At 47.7% G+C, this 19,760-nt stretch overlaps 1 protein-coding gene across 2 annotated transcripts in view; it reads left to right on the top strand.

Annotated features, from left to right (window-relative positions):
* Positions 1-3,941: 3,941 nt before the first annotated feature.
* The window catches only part of RAB31 (RAB31, member RAS oncogene family), a 128,669-nt gene continuing 112,850 nt past the window's right edge, over positions 3,942-19,760 (top strand). The window contains exon 1 of one of the 2 annotated variants that reach the window (XM_038543867.1): positions 3,942-4,093. In XM_038543867.1, coding sequence (XP_038399795.1) covers positions 4,055-4,093 — 39 coding nt within the window. In that variant the 5' untranslated portion in view covers positions 3,942-4,054. The remainder of the gene's footprint in view (positions 4,094-19,760) is intronic. The other variant, XM_038543866.1, reaches the window with a different exon arrangement.

The following is a 19,760-nucleotide window of genomic DNA, read 5'->3' on the forward strand; positions in this document are numbered from 1 at the left end:
CCTTGACTCACTGCCAGATGACTCACTGCCAGCCCGCTGAGATCAGCCTGCAGTCTGGGGAGCTGTAATACATTTGTGTGCCTTATCCTATTTAACACGCAGACCCAATTTTGTGTCATGTTATTCTCACAGAAACTTATCTCCTACAAACTTCTCTGTAAGTCTACATAGTACCCACATTTCATTTACTACCTAGGCGACACACACCACTGTGTACATTAAATGTACCCTAGTGAAGCATTGTCATTTGCTTATTCGCTCCCCCGGTGTGAAGGGATGTCAGTGGTCTCATTCCTTCAAAGTTGCCCTGAATGTAGCTCTGTTCCCTTTTTCTCAGCAGAGATGATTTTTTTTGTCCCTCTCACGTATTTATTTGTTTCCTTGTGTGCATGTTTGTGCACAGAGAGGCAGGCTTTATATTGGTTCACAATTTGTGGTTATTTCTAGGTGATTGTCCAAAGACAGATTTGCTGGATCAAAAAACATGACCAATGTTGTGAATGTTATTGGCTTTTGCTAAATTTTTAAAGAAAGAATGGGATGATTTTCCTGGGCACTTTCTAGTCATTTGGTAGACTTAATGCTAAATACTCGTTGAAGAATTTCTCTTTTCTTTTGAAAAGCCATCATATGTGGAACCTTCTGAGATGCAGTCCAAGGACAAGTATCCAGGCTCAAGCATCCATTATGTGCATAGCCCGTGGATTCCAGGGCTGTATCACGCATGAACCAGAGACCCACAAAATAGCAGTCTTGTTTGAATAGCATAAGAGGCCAAAGATCCTGCTGAAGAAAGTAGCTGAAGTAAAAAAAAACAAAAATCATTCCTAGTCAGTTTTCTTTTTAAAACATTATTTGTTATTTTTAAACCCTAGTAAAACAGAAATGATTCTTGATATAATCTATGGTTACCTTTCATAAAGATGGGTGGGTGATTCCTTCTGTGGATTTGTTTAGACTCTGACTTGTTGTAAAAAGTATTTAATTGTTAATTCCTTTATTTATGTTGAGTAAATGCTAAGAGAAGCATGAGCAAGTACGTAGAAGCTCCAGGGAGACTTTGCTTAGCGGTGAAATTTAAGCAGGTCTCTGAGGGAGGATGAGTTTCACCAGGTGGGCAGAAGAGAGTCTAGATTAGGTAGGGTATTGCAAGATCTCCTGAAGAGCTTGGATTTCATTTTGTTTGGTGCCATTGAAGACTTTCAAGCAGCAGAAAGGCAGGAGTCTGAATTAGTACAATGACCTTTTACTTTACAAAGGTCTCATTGAGAAAACTTGCATTTCCTATTTTATTTTATTTCATAAATTTTTAGTTATGTATCATTGAAAGTTGATCCCTGCTTGAGTTATATTAGAACCTCTTCATATGCAGAAAATTCCAGGGGAGTCAGGACAGGCCCTCAGCACACTAATCAAAGAGTATAATAATAGCATTCATAGAGAACATTGTATCTTTAAAAGTTGAGAGCTACTCAGGATCTTGTCACTCCCAGAATATGTCATGGTGGTCATTATCTGTCCTTCCTGGGCAAGGCCTTATGCATCACCTTGGGATGATCATGGGGACTGGGTTTTTCATGAGGGCAGTTTTAAGTCTCAAAGGGTGACCTGGCTGAGGAGGGGGTGTATACCCATGAAGGGGATCTGGCTGACAGACCAGGACTACTACTTTGTAAAGCAGAGCATTCTCACTGACCAGAATTTCACGTAAATGAGGTGATTTTTTTTTTTTTAAGGGAGGCAGGGGGAGGGGCAAAGGGAGAGGGAGAGAAAGAGAATCAAGTAGACTCCATGCCCAGCACAGAGCTTCAAGCAGGGCTGGATCTCTCAAACTTGAGATCATGACCTGACCTGAAATCGAGAGTTGGACGCTTAATCAATTGAGCCACTCAGGTGCCCCAAAGGAGGTGATTTTTAATGGAGCTGGGGGTGGGAAGAAGGATAAACAGACTGGGGTGATTCTGGAGGCTTGGGGGTGGAGGCTTGGATAAGGGATTGTTTTGGAAGAGCCTAGAAACCATACAAGCATCCCAAACACCTAGGCTAGTGGAGAAGAGCACAGAAGGAGAAGAATCACAAAAAAAGAGTGAAGGATTGGAAGATAAATTTTGTCAGATCATTTTTGTCTGGGGATGATGGCCCTACCATCAGTGACCTACTGTGGTTTACAAATTCCCACTCATTCCATAGGGTAGAGAGAATGGAAAGGCTTCCATTTTGGTCTGATTGGCTTTTGGGAAGTGAGAAGAAAGGCCAAGAAGGCAAGTGACTGTGCACGGAGGCTCAGGCCATACAGCCAGGGCCAGCAGAGCCGTTAGGGAAGGCCACTGCGGCCCTTGGGCACAGAGTAACTTTCCCAGACTACTTCTCTGCAACTGTGTTGCCATTGCTCTCTGCTCAGCAGATCTGAGGACAGGGAGGTACTATGACCAGGGCTGGATAATTTTGGGCAGCCTTCTTTTCTCACTGCTCACATAAAAGACTGTCCTTGCTTTGGATACTAAGCAAAAGACAGATGCTGATACAATAATCTCCATGTTGAATAAGACCTGTGTCTTGTCCCTGGCTGGTTTTTGAACAATGTAGTCCAGATTTGTGTGAGTAATCCTCCACAAGCCTGCACCTGGCCAGCAGGAGACCCTGCTGCTCTGGGGAATTTAACAGTCAATGGTCCGTCTGGGGGCCTGTGTTGATTCTAGAGGTCTAGGATTTTTCTCTCTGGAGGTCTTGATTTGGAAGCTCCTACTGTATGGGGCTACGTGGGTGCTAATGGGTGCTAGGTTGCTTCAACATGGTTTCCATAGGAATAAAGCCAGATAATGAAAGTGAGTGGTCTGCTGGGGGGGATGGACATGTCATTGATCAGAATTGGCAATCAGGAGAGAGGCCTGAGAGTTTGGGATAGGGCATGAAGTTTAAGAAAAAGCATGTTATTTCCAATCTGAAACTCCAGTGGATTATTCATTCAGGTAGGTATGTCCAAAAAGCTGACAAGTCTATAGTAGCAACAAGTGAAGTCATCTCAGTGGATGAGGTTCACTGGGCTGTGGATGGAGAAGAGAGGGCAGGTCCCATAAAACTTCCTTGACTGTCTCAGGCCAGAGCCTCTTTTTATTTGCCAGTTAAGGAAGGATGATCTGCATCAGGAGCTACATATTTCTAGCTATACTTCCGAGGGTTGGGTGTCTGCCCAGGCAAGTTATAGCATTTTCTATACTGAGCAAGGCAGCTTCCTCTCTACAATGCGTGTTTCCTTTTTCAGATGGGGACACATCTGTTTTGGAGGGAGTCACAGATCATTGCTTCTAGAACCATTTTCAACTACATATAGAAAAATAAGCTCAGGGCTGAAGGTTTTTTTTTTTTTTTTTAGGGCTGAAGGTTAAGAACTACATGGGAGTAAGTTGAAACCCGCGCAGTAGGAAGTACAGGAGAAGGTGGTTGCAAAGTTAACTGTTCCTTCTTGTCCTCATCGCTGTGTCTGGCTTCATTTCTGCGGGGATCCTAGGGAGGCATATGACGTCGTGACCACAGGCGAACCTCGAAGTGCTCCCATATAAAGGACCTCAGCGGGCTGCCTCCACTTTGAGCTGAGGAATGCAATCCTCAGGGACGCGGCCAGCGGCCCCGGGCCCCCTCCCCCCGCTTCCACTCCACGGGGCATTGCAGCCGGGCGGGGCTGGCGGGGCAGCTGCCACAGGGGCTCGCAGAGCGGGGTCCGCTGCTGGGCAGGGCGGGGGCGGGGGGCCCCCCCGCCAGGGACGCCGCAGGTCCGGGGGGCGGCCCCGGGGTGGCCGACGCCGTCTGGGGGCGTCCCCGGGCGCTGGGGACCGCCGAGGTTCGACCCGGAGCCCCGGGAGGAGCCCGGCCGGCGGCCACGTGACCCACCGCGGCGGGGCCGGCGGCCCAGAAATAGCAGCGGCGGCGGCGGTCCCGCCCGCGGGCCGCTGCGAGGGGAAGGCGGAGACTCAAGGCCGCGGCTGGGCGCGGGCGGGCGCGGCGCGGCCCCGGCCCCGGAGGATGCTGAGCCCCTGCCCGCTCCGGCCCCGAGCACATGATGGCGATACGGGAGCTCAAAGTGTGTCTTCTCGGGGTGAGTCCTGCGCCGCCATCTGCCGAGGACACCCACGTCCGAGCGCCCCCCGTCCCCTGCCCCCCTCGTCCGTGCGCCCCGTGGCCCCTCGTGGCCCCCCTCGTCCGAGCGCCCCCCGTCCCCTGTCCCCCTCGTCCGAGCGCCCCCTGGCCCCTCGTGGCCCCCCTCGTCCGTGCGCCCCGTGGCCCCTCGTGGCCCCCCTCGTCCGTGCGCCCCCCGGCCCCTCGTGGCCCCCCTCGTCCGAGCGCCCCCTGGCCCCTCGTGGCCCCCCTCGTCCGTGCGCCCCCCGGCCCCTCGTGGCCCCCCTCGTCCGTGCGCCCCGTGGCCCCTCGTGGCCCCCCTCGTCCGTGCGCCCCCTGGCCCCTGCCCCCCTCGTCCGAGCGCCCCCTGGCCCCTCGTGGCCCCCCTGGTCCGAGCGCCCCCTGGCCCCTGCTCCCCCTGGCCCCTGCCCCCCGTGGCCCCTGCTCCCCTCGTCCGTGCGCTCCGTGGCCCCTCGTGGCCCCCCTGGTCCGTGCGCCCCCGTGGCCCCTCTTGGCCCCCCTCGTCCGAGCGCCCCCGTGGCCCCTCTTGGCCCCCCTGGTCCGTGCGCCCCCGTGGCCCCTCTTGGCCCCCCTGGTCCGTGCGCCCCCGTGGCCCCTCTTGGCCCCCCTCGTCCGAGCGCCCCCTCTTCCGTGCGCCCCTTGGCCCCCTTTGGCCCCCCTGGTCCGAGCTCCCGCTGGCCCCCCCTGGTCCGTGCGCCCCCGGGCCCCTGCCCCCCTGGTCCGTGCGCCCCCTCTTCCCAGCCAGGTGGCGGCGGGGTGCGAGCCTGCCCGGAGCTTCTCCCTGGGTCCCCCCGGGCCGCCGCCGCCGCCGCCGCGCTCCCTCCGGCCTCCGAGGCTTTCTCCTTCGCCTTTGATAATTTCCTTCCGGCGGAAACTTTAAGTTATTCAGCCAAGGCTCCAGAGCCTTTTTGCCTCCCGGGGGCAGTGGGTTTCTTCACTTTCTTGCGGGGTGGAAAGAAAGCCCAGCGAAGGGCGAGAAAGCACGAGTGGCTGACCCGGCGGCAAGGTGACGTGGGGGGGGGGGGGTCCTGGGCAGCCTCGGTCTCCGGAGAAAGGCGGGATGAGAAAGTCCTCCCATCACCGCTTCCCCTCCCAAAGCGGGTCTTTCTGAGTCTGAGGAAACGGGAAAGAAGCCACAAGCAAGGACAGAGACAGACACCCCAGCCCTTTGCATCGGCAGGTCTGCGGGTGATGCGGGCCGCGGAGAGTTCAGATCACCTTAGGGTCATGCCCTTCTGGGGGCCCACATCAAACCCCAGAATTTCGTCTTTTGAAAGAGCTGGTTTCCAGCAGTGTTTCCAGTAGCCTTTGGCATCCAACCCGAGGGTAGTGCCTCTGGCAAATCCCAGAAAACTGTTTCCTACCAAGAAGAGCAGCAGAAGGGTACACTCATTGTTATTTAAAAGAAATGCTAACTGGCCTGTCCAGGGATGTAGAGACGCCTGTGATGAGAAGATGGTTCCAGGTTAGGATTGAATAGTACCGGAGCGGCCAAGTGTCTAGGCTCCATCTAGGCGCTTTGGAACCTCTGGCTGGACAATGTTCTTGACTGTCTCCCGTCACTGCCTCTTGCCAGAACTGTCATGTATACTAGATCGGCCGGTTCGCCTAGAATTCCAGGGGACCTGCCGGGGGCCCTCCCTTCACTGCAAGCCTAGGGACAACCTCCCCAGCGTGCCCGCCTCCAGCTTGCTCAGCCACAGCTGGGATCTGCGAAGGCTCCTGCCCTGGGGCTCCTCCGCGGACCTCTCTTAGTGTTGCGGGGGTGGGTTTCCCTCTCTGCCGGCCTCTCCAACATAGTCGGGACATAGATGTCAGGGATCTCGTGTTTTCCTTGCGAGGCATCATTTCAGCTTCACGGAAGGCCTTCCAAGACTTGCGCGGAATGTCCTGTCCCGAGGAATCGAGAGCGACTTTGACATATGTTTTGTGTGCGGGATTGACCTTGGGAGTAAATGAAGTAGGAAATGTTTGCCTCCTTCCCACTCCCCACCTCACCCTTTCTCCCTCGTCATCCACTTAGGTGGCACAGCCCGTACCCCTCACATGAATGATTTCCACTATTCAGGGATGAGTCTCTGTATCCTACAGGGAAATGGATCACTGGCGATTCAATTCTGGGCAAGTACTTCGGTTGCCTCATCTCTGAAAGGGACTCCATAGCATCTTCCCTTTTAAGGCAGAGGATTAACCAGATGATCTGCTAAGATATGTGGTTCCTGCTAACCTGTGATTCCACGGTGACAATTAGCAAGGCTGGACGATGAGATAGCTGGAGGAAGTCCCTTTACTTCTTTTCTTTTCTCTCCAAGGATAAAGCATAATCTTAGTGGCTTCCTGGAGACACTGCCTCACCCTTGTTTGATGGTTATTGGTAGTGGCTCTGTTGGTAGGAGTGTGACTTGGGAGAAAAGAGCTTTGCCAGAGCAAGAAGGTATTTCTGGGCAGATGGAGGCTTTGAAGCATCATTCTTGTAATACCACATCCGAGGCTTTGTTTTTTTGAGAGTGGCTCCAGGTTTCTGTCTTGTTTGGGTCAGAGGGCCAATGACCTTGTCACCCCCGCTGAGTAAAATTTGTTAAGTCCTGTGTTTTGGCTGGGCCTGTCCTGGATAAGCTGTGCGTGATAGGCTGTGTTCTCAGCTGCTCATCCATATGGGGGGCTTCTCTGAGTGAGTTGGCATTTGAGTGAGGTCAGAGCCATTTTAACCACTTTGGGTTCACTCTTGATTTGAGAAAGAACCTGCTAGGGCAGCCCGGGTGGCTCAGATGCTTAGTGCCACCTGTAGTCCAGGGCGTGACCCTGGAGTCCTGGGATTGAGTCCCACATCGGGCTCCTTGCATGAGGCCTGCTTCTCCCTCTGCCTGTCTCTGCCTCCCTCTCTCTCTCTCTTTCTTTCTGTCTCTCATGAGTAGATAAATAAAATCTTAAAAAAAAAAAAAAAAAAAAAGAGAAAGAACCTGCTAGCTCAGTGACTAAAAGAAGGACTCAAGGCCAAGTCTGAAAGTCCTCTTAATATTTTAGCAGGAGCCCTGAGCTCCTTTGTTTTCTGTGTTGGGTGATCCATCTTTTCTGGATGAAGTCTTCCATGTGGCTAGTCTTCAGCTTCCTGTTTTTCAGCCATCACCACAACTCCCTGGAGTCCCAGGATGACTGAGACCCTACAAGCCATATCCTCTGTTCCCATCACTTTCTCTTGGGCCCCTTTGAGAAGACCATGGAGAATGCTGACATAACCAAAGTCTGGCTGTGTGGGGAGTATAAGGGGGCTAGTCTTCTTGTGCCTGGCTGTTTGCCTTGAATGCTGTGTGGTTACTCGAGGATGCACACTTTCCGTTTAAGGCACAAGATTGTTTTAGGCATAGGCAGTGCAGATTTTTATCCCTTTTAGCTGTAGTCTGCAACCTCTATGTGGTTAGAGGTTCCTGACAGGAGGGTCATTTACAACAGGTGTTCACATGTCTTCTCCACCTGGGTCTGTGCCTTTCAGGACTCTGAGGTTCGACAAGTCTATTGTATTTCTTTTGGTGAGTGCTTCCAAGTGGAATCCACAGCAGACTGTGGAGCATTCTCTGAATGTTTTGTGCTCTTAGAAAAACCAAGGACTTAAGAGCTTTGGGCTTATTTAGGCTACCTGTTATGAATTCTTGACTCTCATTATTTTCACGGGTGGACTTTCTCATTTTTTTTCCTAAGTGTCTGTGAATGCCCTTTCCTGGGCTAAGGCAGGTCCCCCTTGGAAGCCAGCTGTGCAGGAGGATGTGCTTGATAGGGGCACACACTGGGAAGGGGGCCTCATTAGACACCTGGAGCCCAGGAGGCTTGTTCTTGTCAGTAAAGTGCCCGTCATCCCACGTTGTAATCTGAACTAGCATTATGAAACATGTAGCTTAAAAACAACCCTCTTAAAAACAGCAAAGTATGTTAAAAAAAAAAAACTAACAAAAACAATATTGAGGCAGCAGCTGTTCCAACCCCAAAGGTGGAAAGCTTCCCAGTATGCATTTTTAACACACATCACCACGTGGCAAAAAGCAAGGGGAGAGAGAGAGAGAAAGGAGGAGAGGAGGAGTGGGGGGGGGGGCAAGGAGGGGTGGAGAGGAGCTTTCTTTTCATTATTTCCTCTGGGTGTGTACACTTAAAGACTCCTTCCGGATGGAATCCCAAAGAGATTTATATTTGGACTTTGGTTGTCTTGACAACAGTTTAGAGATTTTTGCCACTTCCTCAACAGCTAAGTGGCATGGTTAACGACAACCGATGATGTCCTGCTTCTGGTCAGGAGCTTGGGGAAGCCTATCCTTCTGGCCTTTGAATCTATATGCTTCTTCACAGAGCAAACACCTGGGATTTGGTGTGATGTCTGGGCAGTGGACACGTCAGACGTGTGCACATCCTCACATGAAGGGGCTGTGTGATCCTCAGAGGCTCCAGGAGCCAAGAGTGGGACAGATTTCTGCTCCCAGTAAGCAGATGAACCAGAGCTGTGGAACCTCAAATGGACTGCTCTGAGTGATAGTGAGCACCCCACCACCGAAAGTATTCATAAGGTTATATGAATCTGTTAGAGTCATTGTGGTGGAAGGAAGGAGTGTGTAGGATGGGGGGGCTGGGCCAGGAAATCATCAGAATTGCTTTCCAAGTCTGAGATTCTAACATGCTCATTTGCAGTAGTTCCCAGAAACCAGCATTTCATGAGTGAGGGCTGGTGGACAGGCTAGAAACCTAATTTCTTCCTTATTTTTCTTTTTAAGATTTTATTTATTTATTTATTTTTGAGAGAGAGAGAGAGCATGAGCAAGGGAGGAGAGGGAGAGGGAGAAGCAGACTCCCTGCTGAGTGGGGAGCCCAATGCCAGACTCGATCCCAGCACCCTGGGATCATGACCTGAGCCAAAGGCAGACACTTATCCGACTGAGCCACCCAGGTGTCCCAAACATAATTTCTTTTTTTACCAAACTTGATTCCTCTATAAATTGAACCCTTTATGGTAAGTGTGATTCTGGCTTGAAAATAAATATAAATGACATAGTGAGATATCTTTCCAGAAGAGCACAACATATGATAACACCCAGCACCCGGGCCTGGTGGGTGGAATCCACCAAGGTCTCTTTGTTCCCTGGTGTTCTTTTTTGTTCAGGGTCAGAATGACTGCATCTCTCTGTCAGCTTCCAGAACTCAGTGCATCTCTGATGTGCATCAGAATCCCTTATGGAGCATTTTTAGACTTCTCATGGTCCCTCCCCATCCCTTGTCAGGCATGTGGCCCCCACCTCACCCCCTGGCCCAGTGTCACTGTTCCCTTGTCATATCCCTCAGGACTGCTCCAAGGCTATTGCCTTTGGAAAATACAAAACTTCACATTTTAAGATGCTAGGATGTGAAAAGATTTTGAACTCACGAATTAAGAAAAGGTCTTCAAAATTAATTGTGTCCAACAAGTTAGACCACTTTTAGTGTTTGCACGTCTATGCATATATTACACTTTATCTTTTTTTTTTTTTAAGATTCATTTGAGGGAGAGAGTGCACATGTGTGTGCAGGAGCCTAATGGGGGGGAGGGGCAGAGGGAGAGAGAGAGAATTGCAAGCAGCTCCTGCTGAGCATGCAGCCCCACTCAGGGCTGGATTCCATAACTCTGAGATCATGACCTGAGCTGAAACCAAGAGTCTGCTGTTAGGCCGCTCAACTGACTGAGCCACCCAGGCACCGTGCATTTTCTTTGTTTTTATAATTTCTAATATGTGCTTGAAAATGAATAGGCATTCATTTCCTCAGCCACTCGCCATTTATGTAGTGCTTCTTTCATGCCAGGAGCATGTGGGTGGCTGCAGGGAGACAGGACAGCCAAGATCCTTGTCTTTGAAGCGCTCTGTCATTCCTGGGATGTGGACACATCAGCAATAAATTAAGTGACATCACTTGTATTCCTGCGACAGCACTTGCCACAGAGCCTGGTCACTCCCAGGCTGCCCACCATCCTGTTGACTCAACTATCTCCCTTCCCTAGCATGAGGTCTTTTATTTTTAACTCCCCTTTACCCTTGTTTTATTTTAAAAAGTCTCAAACTCACAAAATATTGTAAAGAGTATTACAAGGAACGTCTGTAGATCTCTCATCTAGATTCAGTGGGGATGACATTTTGCCAATCTTGCTTTATCTCTCTGTCTCTAATGTATTAAATAATACTATTTTTTCCCCTGAACTATCTGGAAGTCAATTGCTGACATTATACCTTTCGAACCCTAAGTACGTAAGTATGTATCTTCTAGGAAAAAGGACATTTTCATGCACACTTGTGATACATCAAGAATTCAACAGAGATATAATGATGTTGAGCATATGGTTCATAATTAGATTTTCCTGTTGTCCCCAAATGTCCAGAATAAGAGACCATATACTATGTTTGCTTGTCATGTCTGTCATCTAAACGGTTCCCTTCCTTTATTCTGCCACGAATGCAGGCTACTTGTCTTGTAGAAAGTCCCAAGATCTCGATTTGTCTGAGTGCTACCTCGTTGCTTCTTCTGGGCTATGCATTTTGGTGAGAAGATAACATAGTAGGGGTTGAATGGTCTTATTTTTAATGTGCTCCTGCATAATATTAAAATTTTCTTTCCCATTTACCTCTATAGCACTCATTCAAAGAATATCTTTTAGCTTCTACAAGTGCCAGGTAGTGGTATGTCTGAGAAAAACAGAGCTTGGACCTTGCGGAGCTTATTACATTTTAGTGAAAAGGTGGGAAAACGGATTCTGTGGCTGGTTAGAAGGTGGCAAGTGCTATGTGGAAAAACAGACCTGGCCAGAGCTGGGGAGGGGCACAGGAGTTCTGGAAGGTGGGGAGCAGGGAGGCAGGTCGGAGGGTGAGAGTGAGTGCTCAGCCTCCGGGAGGAGACCAGATAGGGCCTCTGCTTTACCCAGGGGTTGACTTTGGTTTTGCAGCTTCTGTTGCCTGATGTGATCACTGGGCTGCTGAGAGTCCTGTAGCTCCTGAAGAACCAGAGTTGTCTGTCTTGTTGCCTAACTTTGTCAGCAGAAATAAGGAAAAGAAAAGGGGGCTTTCACATCGGGGACACCGAATGGGTTTCTCACTGTTGAATCTGCTGTTTCGATGAATCTTTTTCTGATGTATTTCCTTGCACCTGTTGCCTCAGACCTGCTCTGGCTTCTGTGGAGGTCATGAACTGGACTTCTTGCTCAAGATTCAACCCAAAATGTAGCCCCAGGCTGCTTTCAGTTCCTCCAGAGCCACCTGGGGGACCTGTGTTATCAGAATGTGAATGAGCCCTGGGGGAGAGTAAGCGGAACCCAGGGGAAATCCTTTCCCTCATACTCTCTCTCTCTACTTTGAACAAAGTAACAGAGAGCTGGATCCCTTTTTACCAAAAGTATTTGTTTTTCTAGAAGAAAAAGATAATGCATTATCCAGTATCACATCCTTTTCTCTCATAGTTGGTATTCTAACCAGAATCTGCAGGTGGAATGCAGAGTCCTAACAGGTGCTTCTGTCAAAGACTTCCCTGAAAGGGAAGGAGAGAAAGTGGGAGGAGAGGGAAAGAAAGACAAGAGAAGTGGAGGAAGGTTGGGGAGGAGACAGGAAGAGAGAGAGAGAGAGAGAGAGAGAGAGAGAGAGAGAGAGGGAGGAATGCACGTGCAGTGTGTGCACAAACCAGCATGAAGAGTATCACATAAAAGCTACCCACTTGCCCTCTGCTGGCACAGGGAAAGAGCAAAGTGTTCCTGCGTTTTTGTTTATTTGTTGCTTTTTTTGTTTCTGGTCAGGCTATTGGTCAGGGCATTTACATTTATGGCAAACTTAATGAAGAAAGTCTTAAAAAAAAAAAAAGGCATAGCACCAATGCTACGTACTTCATGGACTTACCTTTCAGGAGTTAAAATATTTTCTCAACTTTTCCATAGTAATCTTCTGAAGAGCTACTTTCTTCATTATAAAGTAATACATGCTCATCTAAATTAAATTTTGAATCTAACTATGAAGTGAGGGCAGTGATTGAGTAGTGAAATGATAAATGCTGATTTTCGTTTGAGACCACAAAGACTAGGCATCCAGGACTATGCCTTTAGCCTTGTTTCTTTATAATGACACATAATCATACAAACTTGCCAGTCTTGTTTCCTCTTGTTAGCTGGAAATCCTGCAGGCACGAAGAAATCCGTCCACCTGCTCTCCGTAACCTCCTGGTTCCCCTTCTTGTAGCTCCTCTTTCCCTGTCTTTGGTTTTATGTTCAGATGACTGCTTTTAATGTTCTGATCAACACCAAGTTCACCGTCCTGCTCTATGGTTTTTTTTGCTGTCTCTGTTCTTTCCTGCCCTGCAGGACCATTTTCTTCTATTCTTTTAATTTGTTTTTTTATTCTCCCCACCTCTCATGGATGAATCATCAGACTGGCTTGAGAGAGGCATCCGAGGGCTTATCTCTTAGAGGGAATGTTTCTAGCTGATTCTTCACTTGCTTCCCCACCGCTGAATGGGGGAGTATGGCTGAGCTGAGCCTGGTGACCTTCCCTCCTGCTGCCAGGGTAGACCTGGCCAGAAAACCTGGCCAGGCTTCCCCTTTGGAGAATAAAGCAGGCAACGGGGTCTATATAGTAAATGAGGGTTAACTGAGGGCTGTGTGCCTTGAGAGATGAATGGAGCTCCTCACTGCAGATGTGTTATGTGGCTGCTATGCTATAGGCACAAGAGAACAGTTTCCAGAGAAGAAGGGACAATGTCCTGGAGGAGTTCAGTCCAGCAGTGTACTTGGTGTGATGGGGCACACATGGAAAACAACCCCAGGCCACCCCACGGGATGTCACATGATGCTTCATTGCCCCATGTTCCCAGGGAGGGGCCGGGGAGCCTGGGAGAGGCCAGGGAGGGTGTGTGGGTGCCTGCTGCTGAGCCCAGTGCAGAGGAGGGAAAAGTTGTAGAGAGAGGGAGGGAGGGAGGTGCTGGTTACAATACGTATTCATGGACAGGATAAGGTTCTAAAAAAACTCATTTGTCGAAGTGGTTATCCCCATGGGGCGGGGGACTGATGTGCACTTAAAAATAACTTACTCTTTCTCTTCTTTTGTTTATTTAATGAGCATACATTGCTTGTGTGAATAATTTAAAACCTCTTAAAAATTTGCTGCAGGGCCAAGGAGATGTTTGATGGTTAGAGATCCCTTTAGTTGTTACTGGAAATAACTGATAATTTGATAATAGAACTGGAAAGTAATTTGGGTGAGACCATGAGAGGTCCTTGAAATGTGAAGGTTATACCTTTGGGCTGCGAGGTGCCAGGTCTGTCACTGACGGGACACACACTTGAGTGGCTTATCAGGTCATGCTGTGCTCTTATCCGTGTGCGTCAGTATTTGGTCTGGCCGTGACCTCTCCAGGAGCAACAATGCTGGCTTCCCCACCCACCATGCTCAAATCTAGTATTTCTCAAAATGAGGTTTTGTCATTCTGCCCATGGGGGTAGTTTTCTGCACCTGTTCGTTTCAATGCTGTTCTTAATAATAAATAAAATTATTTATTTTACAATAATTAATTATAATGAATTAGTAATAATAAATAAAATTACACCCTGGATCTTCAGGGTGATCACTGTGTGACACAGCTGTGTCAACGTCAATGCCCATAAAAACTGGCTAATGAGACAAGAGCCAAGACAGAGTTAGTACAGAAATTAAGCATGGGTCCATGTGAAGACCCAGTGATCCTGCAGCACATCACATATTTTCTAGGCTCTATGCTAGGGTTTGGGCATATAGCAGGTAGCAAATCGGACCCACAGTCCTGACCTTGTGGAGCTGACATTCCAGTAGGAGTGACCACTACTCATCAATACCTAGTACTGGTGATACTTGAGGTGGAGAGAAAGCTGGGGGCTGGGGGGGGGGGGGGGCGGCCCTGAAAGTGCTGCCTGGAGGGGTGGTTAAGTAGGCACTTGAGAAAGGCCTCACTGAGAAGGCCTTTGAGTAAAGACTTAGAGGCAATATTCCTGAGTTGGCAGAGGGGACCCCCAAGGCTAGGTGGGAGGGGCATGCCTGGTGAGTTTGAGCGCCAACTGGCAGGCCAGTGTAGCGAGAGCAGAGTGACCATTGGGAAGGGAGCAGGAGGAGGTTTGGGACCTGAGTGTGTTGGGTCTTGTGGGCAGTGAGGGAACTGTGGCATTTCCTGGGCATCAGGTTGGGGGGACTGTTGGAGGTCTTGTGCAGAGCAGTAGCAATGGCCTGACCTCCCTTTGATGCAGATGGTTCCAGCAGCTGCCTGGAGGGCCGACCACAGGTAGGGGAACTGGTGGAAAGCCAGGTCATGGTGATTTCCACTAGAGCGTAACAGCCTAGGCCGTGAGCAGGGTCCCATTCTGGCTGTTTTTTTTTTTTTTTTTTTTTTAAAGATTTTATTTATTTGTTCATGAGAGACAGAGACAGAGACACAGGCAGAGGGAGAAGTAGGCTCCATGCAAGGAGCCTGATGTGGGACTCAATGTGGGACTTGATCCCGGGACTCCAGGATCATGCTCTGGGCTGAAGGGAGGCACCAAACCGCTGAGCCACCCAGGGATCCTCCCCCATTCTGGCTGTTTGAAGGTAGAAGTGAACACTTTACTGACAGATCACGTGTGGAGTAGAAGGGAATCATACCATCATCACGTGGTGACAGTGTGCAGGGCTCTGCAGCCCTGAGCTTTATAAGGTTAGCAGAGCAACATTATCCATCACAGTAGACTGATACTCATCTGGAATGTTGTTGGTTTTACAGTTTAATTTGTATTTAATTAATAGTTGTCTTTATTTTATAGTTTCAGAATAGCATGAGCAGCTTGTGTGTACTTTTATTATTTGTATTTATTTACACTATCATTAATGTCTACCTTGGGATCCATGGGATTGCTTTTCCCCTTAAAAAAGCCAATGGAGTCTTAAAAGGGCCGAGAAACACTGCTCTAACCACTAAGGCCAGCCCTCGGTTAATGAGCTACTGTCCCTCATGAAGTGTGCAATGTTGGCAGGACTGTGGGAAAGAAGGCTGGATTGCAGGACTCAGGGGCCCTAGCATGCCCTCTGCAATGTGGAGATGTGTTCTTAGCTATGCCAAGTGCTGGCCCAGGATGCTATTCGCAGAGGACTAGGCCTCAACCATGCGATGCGATCCTGCTACTTTTTCTGGTGTGATGCAGCTCATGGACCGCCTGGAAAATCCTAGACCCTCCCGTAGAGATACCTGGATTCTGTTGAAGCCTCAAAGTGCATGTGACCAAATAAAGTAAAGAATGCATTAGGCTTTTAAAAGAATGTTCTCATAAAAGCATTATTTATATAAGCATGAGAATCGTGAATTTATTTAGAAATCTCCCAGAAAAATTCATTTTAAAAGGAACTAGTAATAAATATGGTCTGTAGATTTTTCTTTTGTTCTACAGATTTTGAAAAGAAAGATCTCTATTTTAACAGCTAAGTTATATTATTTGTAGATCTCTACCTCATAGGTCAATCTTAGTAACATAACCTAATATGTACAATAAAAATAGAAATATTTTAAAGATATTGTTAAATTTTTGATTGTGTCATTTACTGATTCGAGTATGTTGCTGCTGTATATGTGAATTGTGTTATTGTACATTTCACTTCCGTCAGCCTTGTGCTTCTGACTTGTGAATCACCACAGTTGTGTCACAGCTAACCAGATGTGCATATCCTTGTTCTTGTTTTCGAGCAGTGTAGTTACAGACACTCTGCTTGTGTCTTCATACGTCCTCGGCTTCTTCCTTACAAACGCTATAATAGTTTATAATTGCCTCTACCCCTAATCCTAGTGAGGTCAGTAATATTTGAGAAAGATTGATGCACAGTTGGAACTGAAACTAAAATATACTCTGTTCTCCGATCAAGAAAGCACTTCAGAATGCCTTTGGTTAAGAAGGATGTTGTTATATAAGGGCACCTGGGTGGCTCAGTTGGTTAAGCGACTGCCTTTGCCTCAGGTCATGATCCCGGGGTCCTGGGATCGAGTCCTGTATCAGGCTCCCTGCTCAGTGGAGAGTCTGCTTCTTCTTTTCCCTCTACTCCACACCCACCACCCCCTCCCCCCGCCTGCTCATGCTCTCTGTCTCTCAAATAAATAAATTTTTTAAAAAAGAAGGATGTTGCCATACAGAGGAGCTTGAAATCAGTCTGGTGTATGAATATCTCTGTAATCCTAACAGCTGACATGTACTCATGTGCCAGACACCATCTGAGTGTCTCATTTATCTATTGTTGTGTAACAAGCCACCGCACACTTAGCAGCTTAAAAGAACCATGTGTTGTTTTTTTTTTCATAGTTCTGTAGGTTGACTGGGCTCAGAGGGCAGCTCTTGCCTGGGTTTCCTTGCCGGTTCAGGCCGATGCTGGCTGGGCCTGGAGCCATCTGTAGGCTGGGTCACTCCCATGTCTGGTGCCTGGGCTGGGGTGGCTGGACCAGCCAGGGCCAACCAGATGTCTCTTTTCACGTGGCCTCTCCACGCATTAGCTTGGGTTTCTTCATAGCCTGGAGTCTCAGGGTAGGTAGACTTGTCACCTGGGGGCTGGCTGTTTCCAGAGGGAGTGTTCCATGAGTTTGGGCAGAAGCTTCTTGTGACCTAGCCTCCTAGAACCCAGAATGTCATTTCTGCTACATGTAATTGATGGAGCAAATCACTAAGGCCAGCCCAGAAGCAAAGGGAGGAGATTTACACTCTGCTTCTTAATAGGAGGAGTGACAAGAATCTGTGGCCATCTTTCATCTCCTCCAACTGAGTAAGTGCTTTATTTACATACATTCTGGCGTCACGGGACAGAAGGGTGCGTTCTCTTGTTGTCCTCACCTTGCTGATGAGGAGGCTGAAGCTCAGGGGATAGTAACATGTACAAACACCACTAATAAATGAAGCTTTGTGGATTAGGACTAGTTTTGTGTGACTCCAGAACCCAGTGCACTTAACTACTTTGCTGTGGTGCAAACCTTAACCATTATTAGTCACAAATTACTTGTTCACAGCTGGCATGTAGTAATGACAGAGCACCGCTGGTTCAATAGAAAGGGATCATTAAAAAACAAAGGGTTTGTGTTTAAAAAATAATCATCACGGAATCAGGTTTGAAGTACATACATGGAAGCAAAGGAGGCAAATTCCCACGTCAGGGTCCTGGCCAGGTGTTCTGGGAGGTAGGACGACAGATTCTCACTTCTAGGAATGTATTATGTATGAAGAGGCAAAGTGCAATATTGGGACTTGGTGACAGTAGGGAGGTCCTAACATGTCCCCAGCTGCTCTAATGCACGGTGACAATGACAACAAAGCAACAGCACCTCGTAAGGCTGCAGTGGGCACCCCATGGATGTGGTATGCTTCCTGTCTCTGATTTGCGGGTGTGAGAGTTTTTTTTTTTTTTTTTTTTTTTCAAAATGCCAAATTACCTTTATTTTGTTGAGATCTTTAACAATATAAAAAAGTTTGTATTTCTTCATGGTCATATCTTTATCCAACTTTTCAAAGATTCAATAATAGAAACAGCCAAATGCCGCTACAACACAGAATAAACTGTCATTCGTGAAAACATCACGAGTGTAGTTGTCAGTGTCAGCATCAGACACAGTGAGCAGCCACGCTGATGGGGGTGGGGGTCTCAATGGGCGTGACAGGTTCTTAGTTGAAAGATCTGGAGGGAATATTCCTTCAGCTCTTTGTTCTCCAATCACTACTTGTACCACCATTTTATATCGGTCAAATCCCATTTCTTTTAATTTGTCTTTAACGGTTTCTGATAAACATTTTGTGAGCTGAGGCATTTCTTCTGGAGAGTATTCAGCATTTGCCAGCTCCTCCTTAAGCACAGCGTGGATACGGTCTTTAACCACAGAGGGGCCGAACCTTTGCTGGACAACAGGCCGCAGACTCTAGGTTTTCTTCTCAGCCCCAGGCAGCCCGTTGGCGGCGCCTACAGAGAAGGACTCCGCGGCCTACAGAGCGGCTTGGGGTGTTGACTACTTTGCTCCAGGTCCAGAGCCTGTGTGTTGGGGAGCGGCCTGGAACCCAGGCTTTCTGGCCTTTCCCCATTTCCTGGCTCACGTGTACAGGAAGCACTGTTTTACTTTGGTCCTTTTATTCCTTTACTCTCTCATCAGATGCGTGTTAAGCGCTCGGTCAGCAATGTCAGTTTGCAAATTGTGATCCATCTGTAAGGAGGCCAGCCTGCTAGATGGGTGGGGCCTGTTAGATGTTAGAAGTTTCTAGGTCTGCTGGTACAATGTCATCACGACTGTGCCGACCTCCTGCCTGGCAGCTCAGCAGAGCGTGGCTCAGTCTCTGGGCAGGGAGACCCGAGTGCCTTTTCTGTCTTTGCCACTTAACTAACTCATGTAACTTCTGGGGCTCAGTTTCCTCCTTTGGAAAATGCTGACAATTTGCATAAGTAGCCCTTCTAACAAGGAGTCCTGCCTGGGAAATCAGAAAATTCTCTTACCTCTTCTGCCATGAACCATTTTACATCCTGATAACCTCAAGGCTTAGGGGAGTTTGAATAGATTGTTTCTACAAGAGGATTCCAATTTAGAAGTTTTCTTTAAACTTCTTTGCTATGGGATCTGCAACGCATAAGTGCTAAGTAATAGCTTTTGATTTATTCAGTATCATAGAACTTCATTATTTTTACTAACTTGACCAAATTTATAACATACTCTTTAAATTTTTATATTGAAGTGTAATATTCATATAAAAAAGTCCACAGATCTTAAATGTGGTGCACAATGGATTTTCACAAAATGAATACACCTATATAAACACAAACACAAAGATCCAGAAACAGTGTTGGCAGTTCCTCAGAAACCCACCGTGTTCCTCCTTCCTTGCATTAGCCTTCAAAAGGGAAAGAAGAAGAAAAAAAAAGCAAAAAAGAAAGAAAAGTAAACTATTCTTTTTTTTTTTTTTAAACTATTCTTCTGATTTCTAACACCATACCATTACAGTTGACCCTTGAACAATGTGGAGATTAGGGGCACCGACCCCCTGAACAGTTGAAAATTCATGTATAACTGTTGACGCCCCCTGAAACTTAACTACTGGTAGCCTACTGTTGACCAGAAGGCTTACCGATAATATAGACAGTTGATTAACACCTATTTTGTATCTATTATATACTGTTGTTACAATAATAGTAAAGTTTTCTCTAACTTCAGGGAAGAGAAAATGTCACTCAGAAAATTATGAAGAACAGGGCACCTGGGTGGCTCAGTCGGTTAAGTGGCTGCCTCCTGCTTAGGTCATGATCTCAGGGTCCTGAGATGGAGCTCCACATTGGGCTTCCTGGTCAGTGGGGAGTCTGCTTCTCTCTCCCTGCCCCTGCTTGTACTCTCTCGCACACTCTCTCTTCAAATAAATAAATAAAATCTCTAAACCTTTAAAAAAGAGAAAATCATGAAGAAGAGAAAATGCTATAGTGTATTTATTGAAGAAAATCTGTGTGTGAACAGACCTGTGCAATTCAGACCTGTTCAAGGGTCAACTATATTTTTGCTTGTTTTTAAATTATAACATACTTACTCAAAGATCTTCATTATTTTAAAGTAATTATACTAAAATTATTTAAATAAAACTGCTGTTT

This window comes from Canis lupus, chromosome 7 (genome assembly GCF_011100685.1).
Source record: "Canis lupus familiaris isolate Mischka breed German Shepherd chromosome 7, alternate assembly UU_Cfam_GSD_1.0, whole genome shotgun sequence".
NCBI classification, from domain to species: Eukaryota; Metazoa; Chordata; class Mammalia; order Carnivora; family Canidae; genus Canis; species Canis lupus.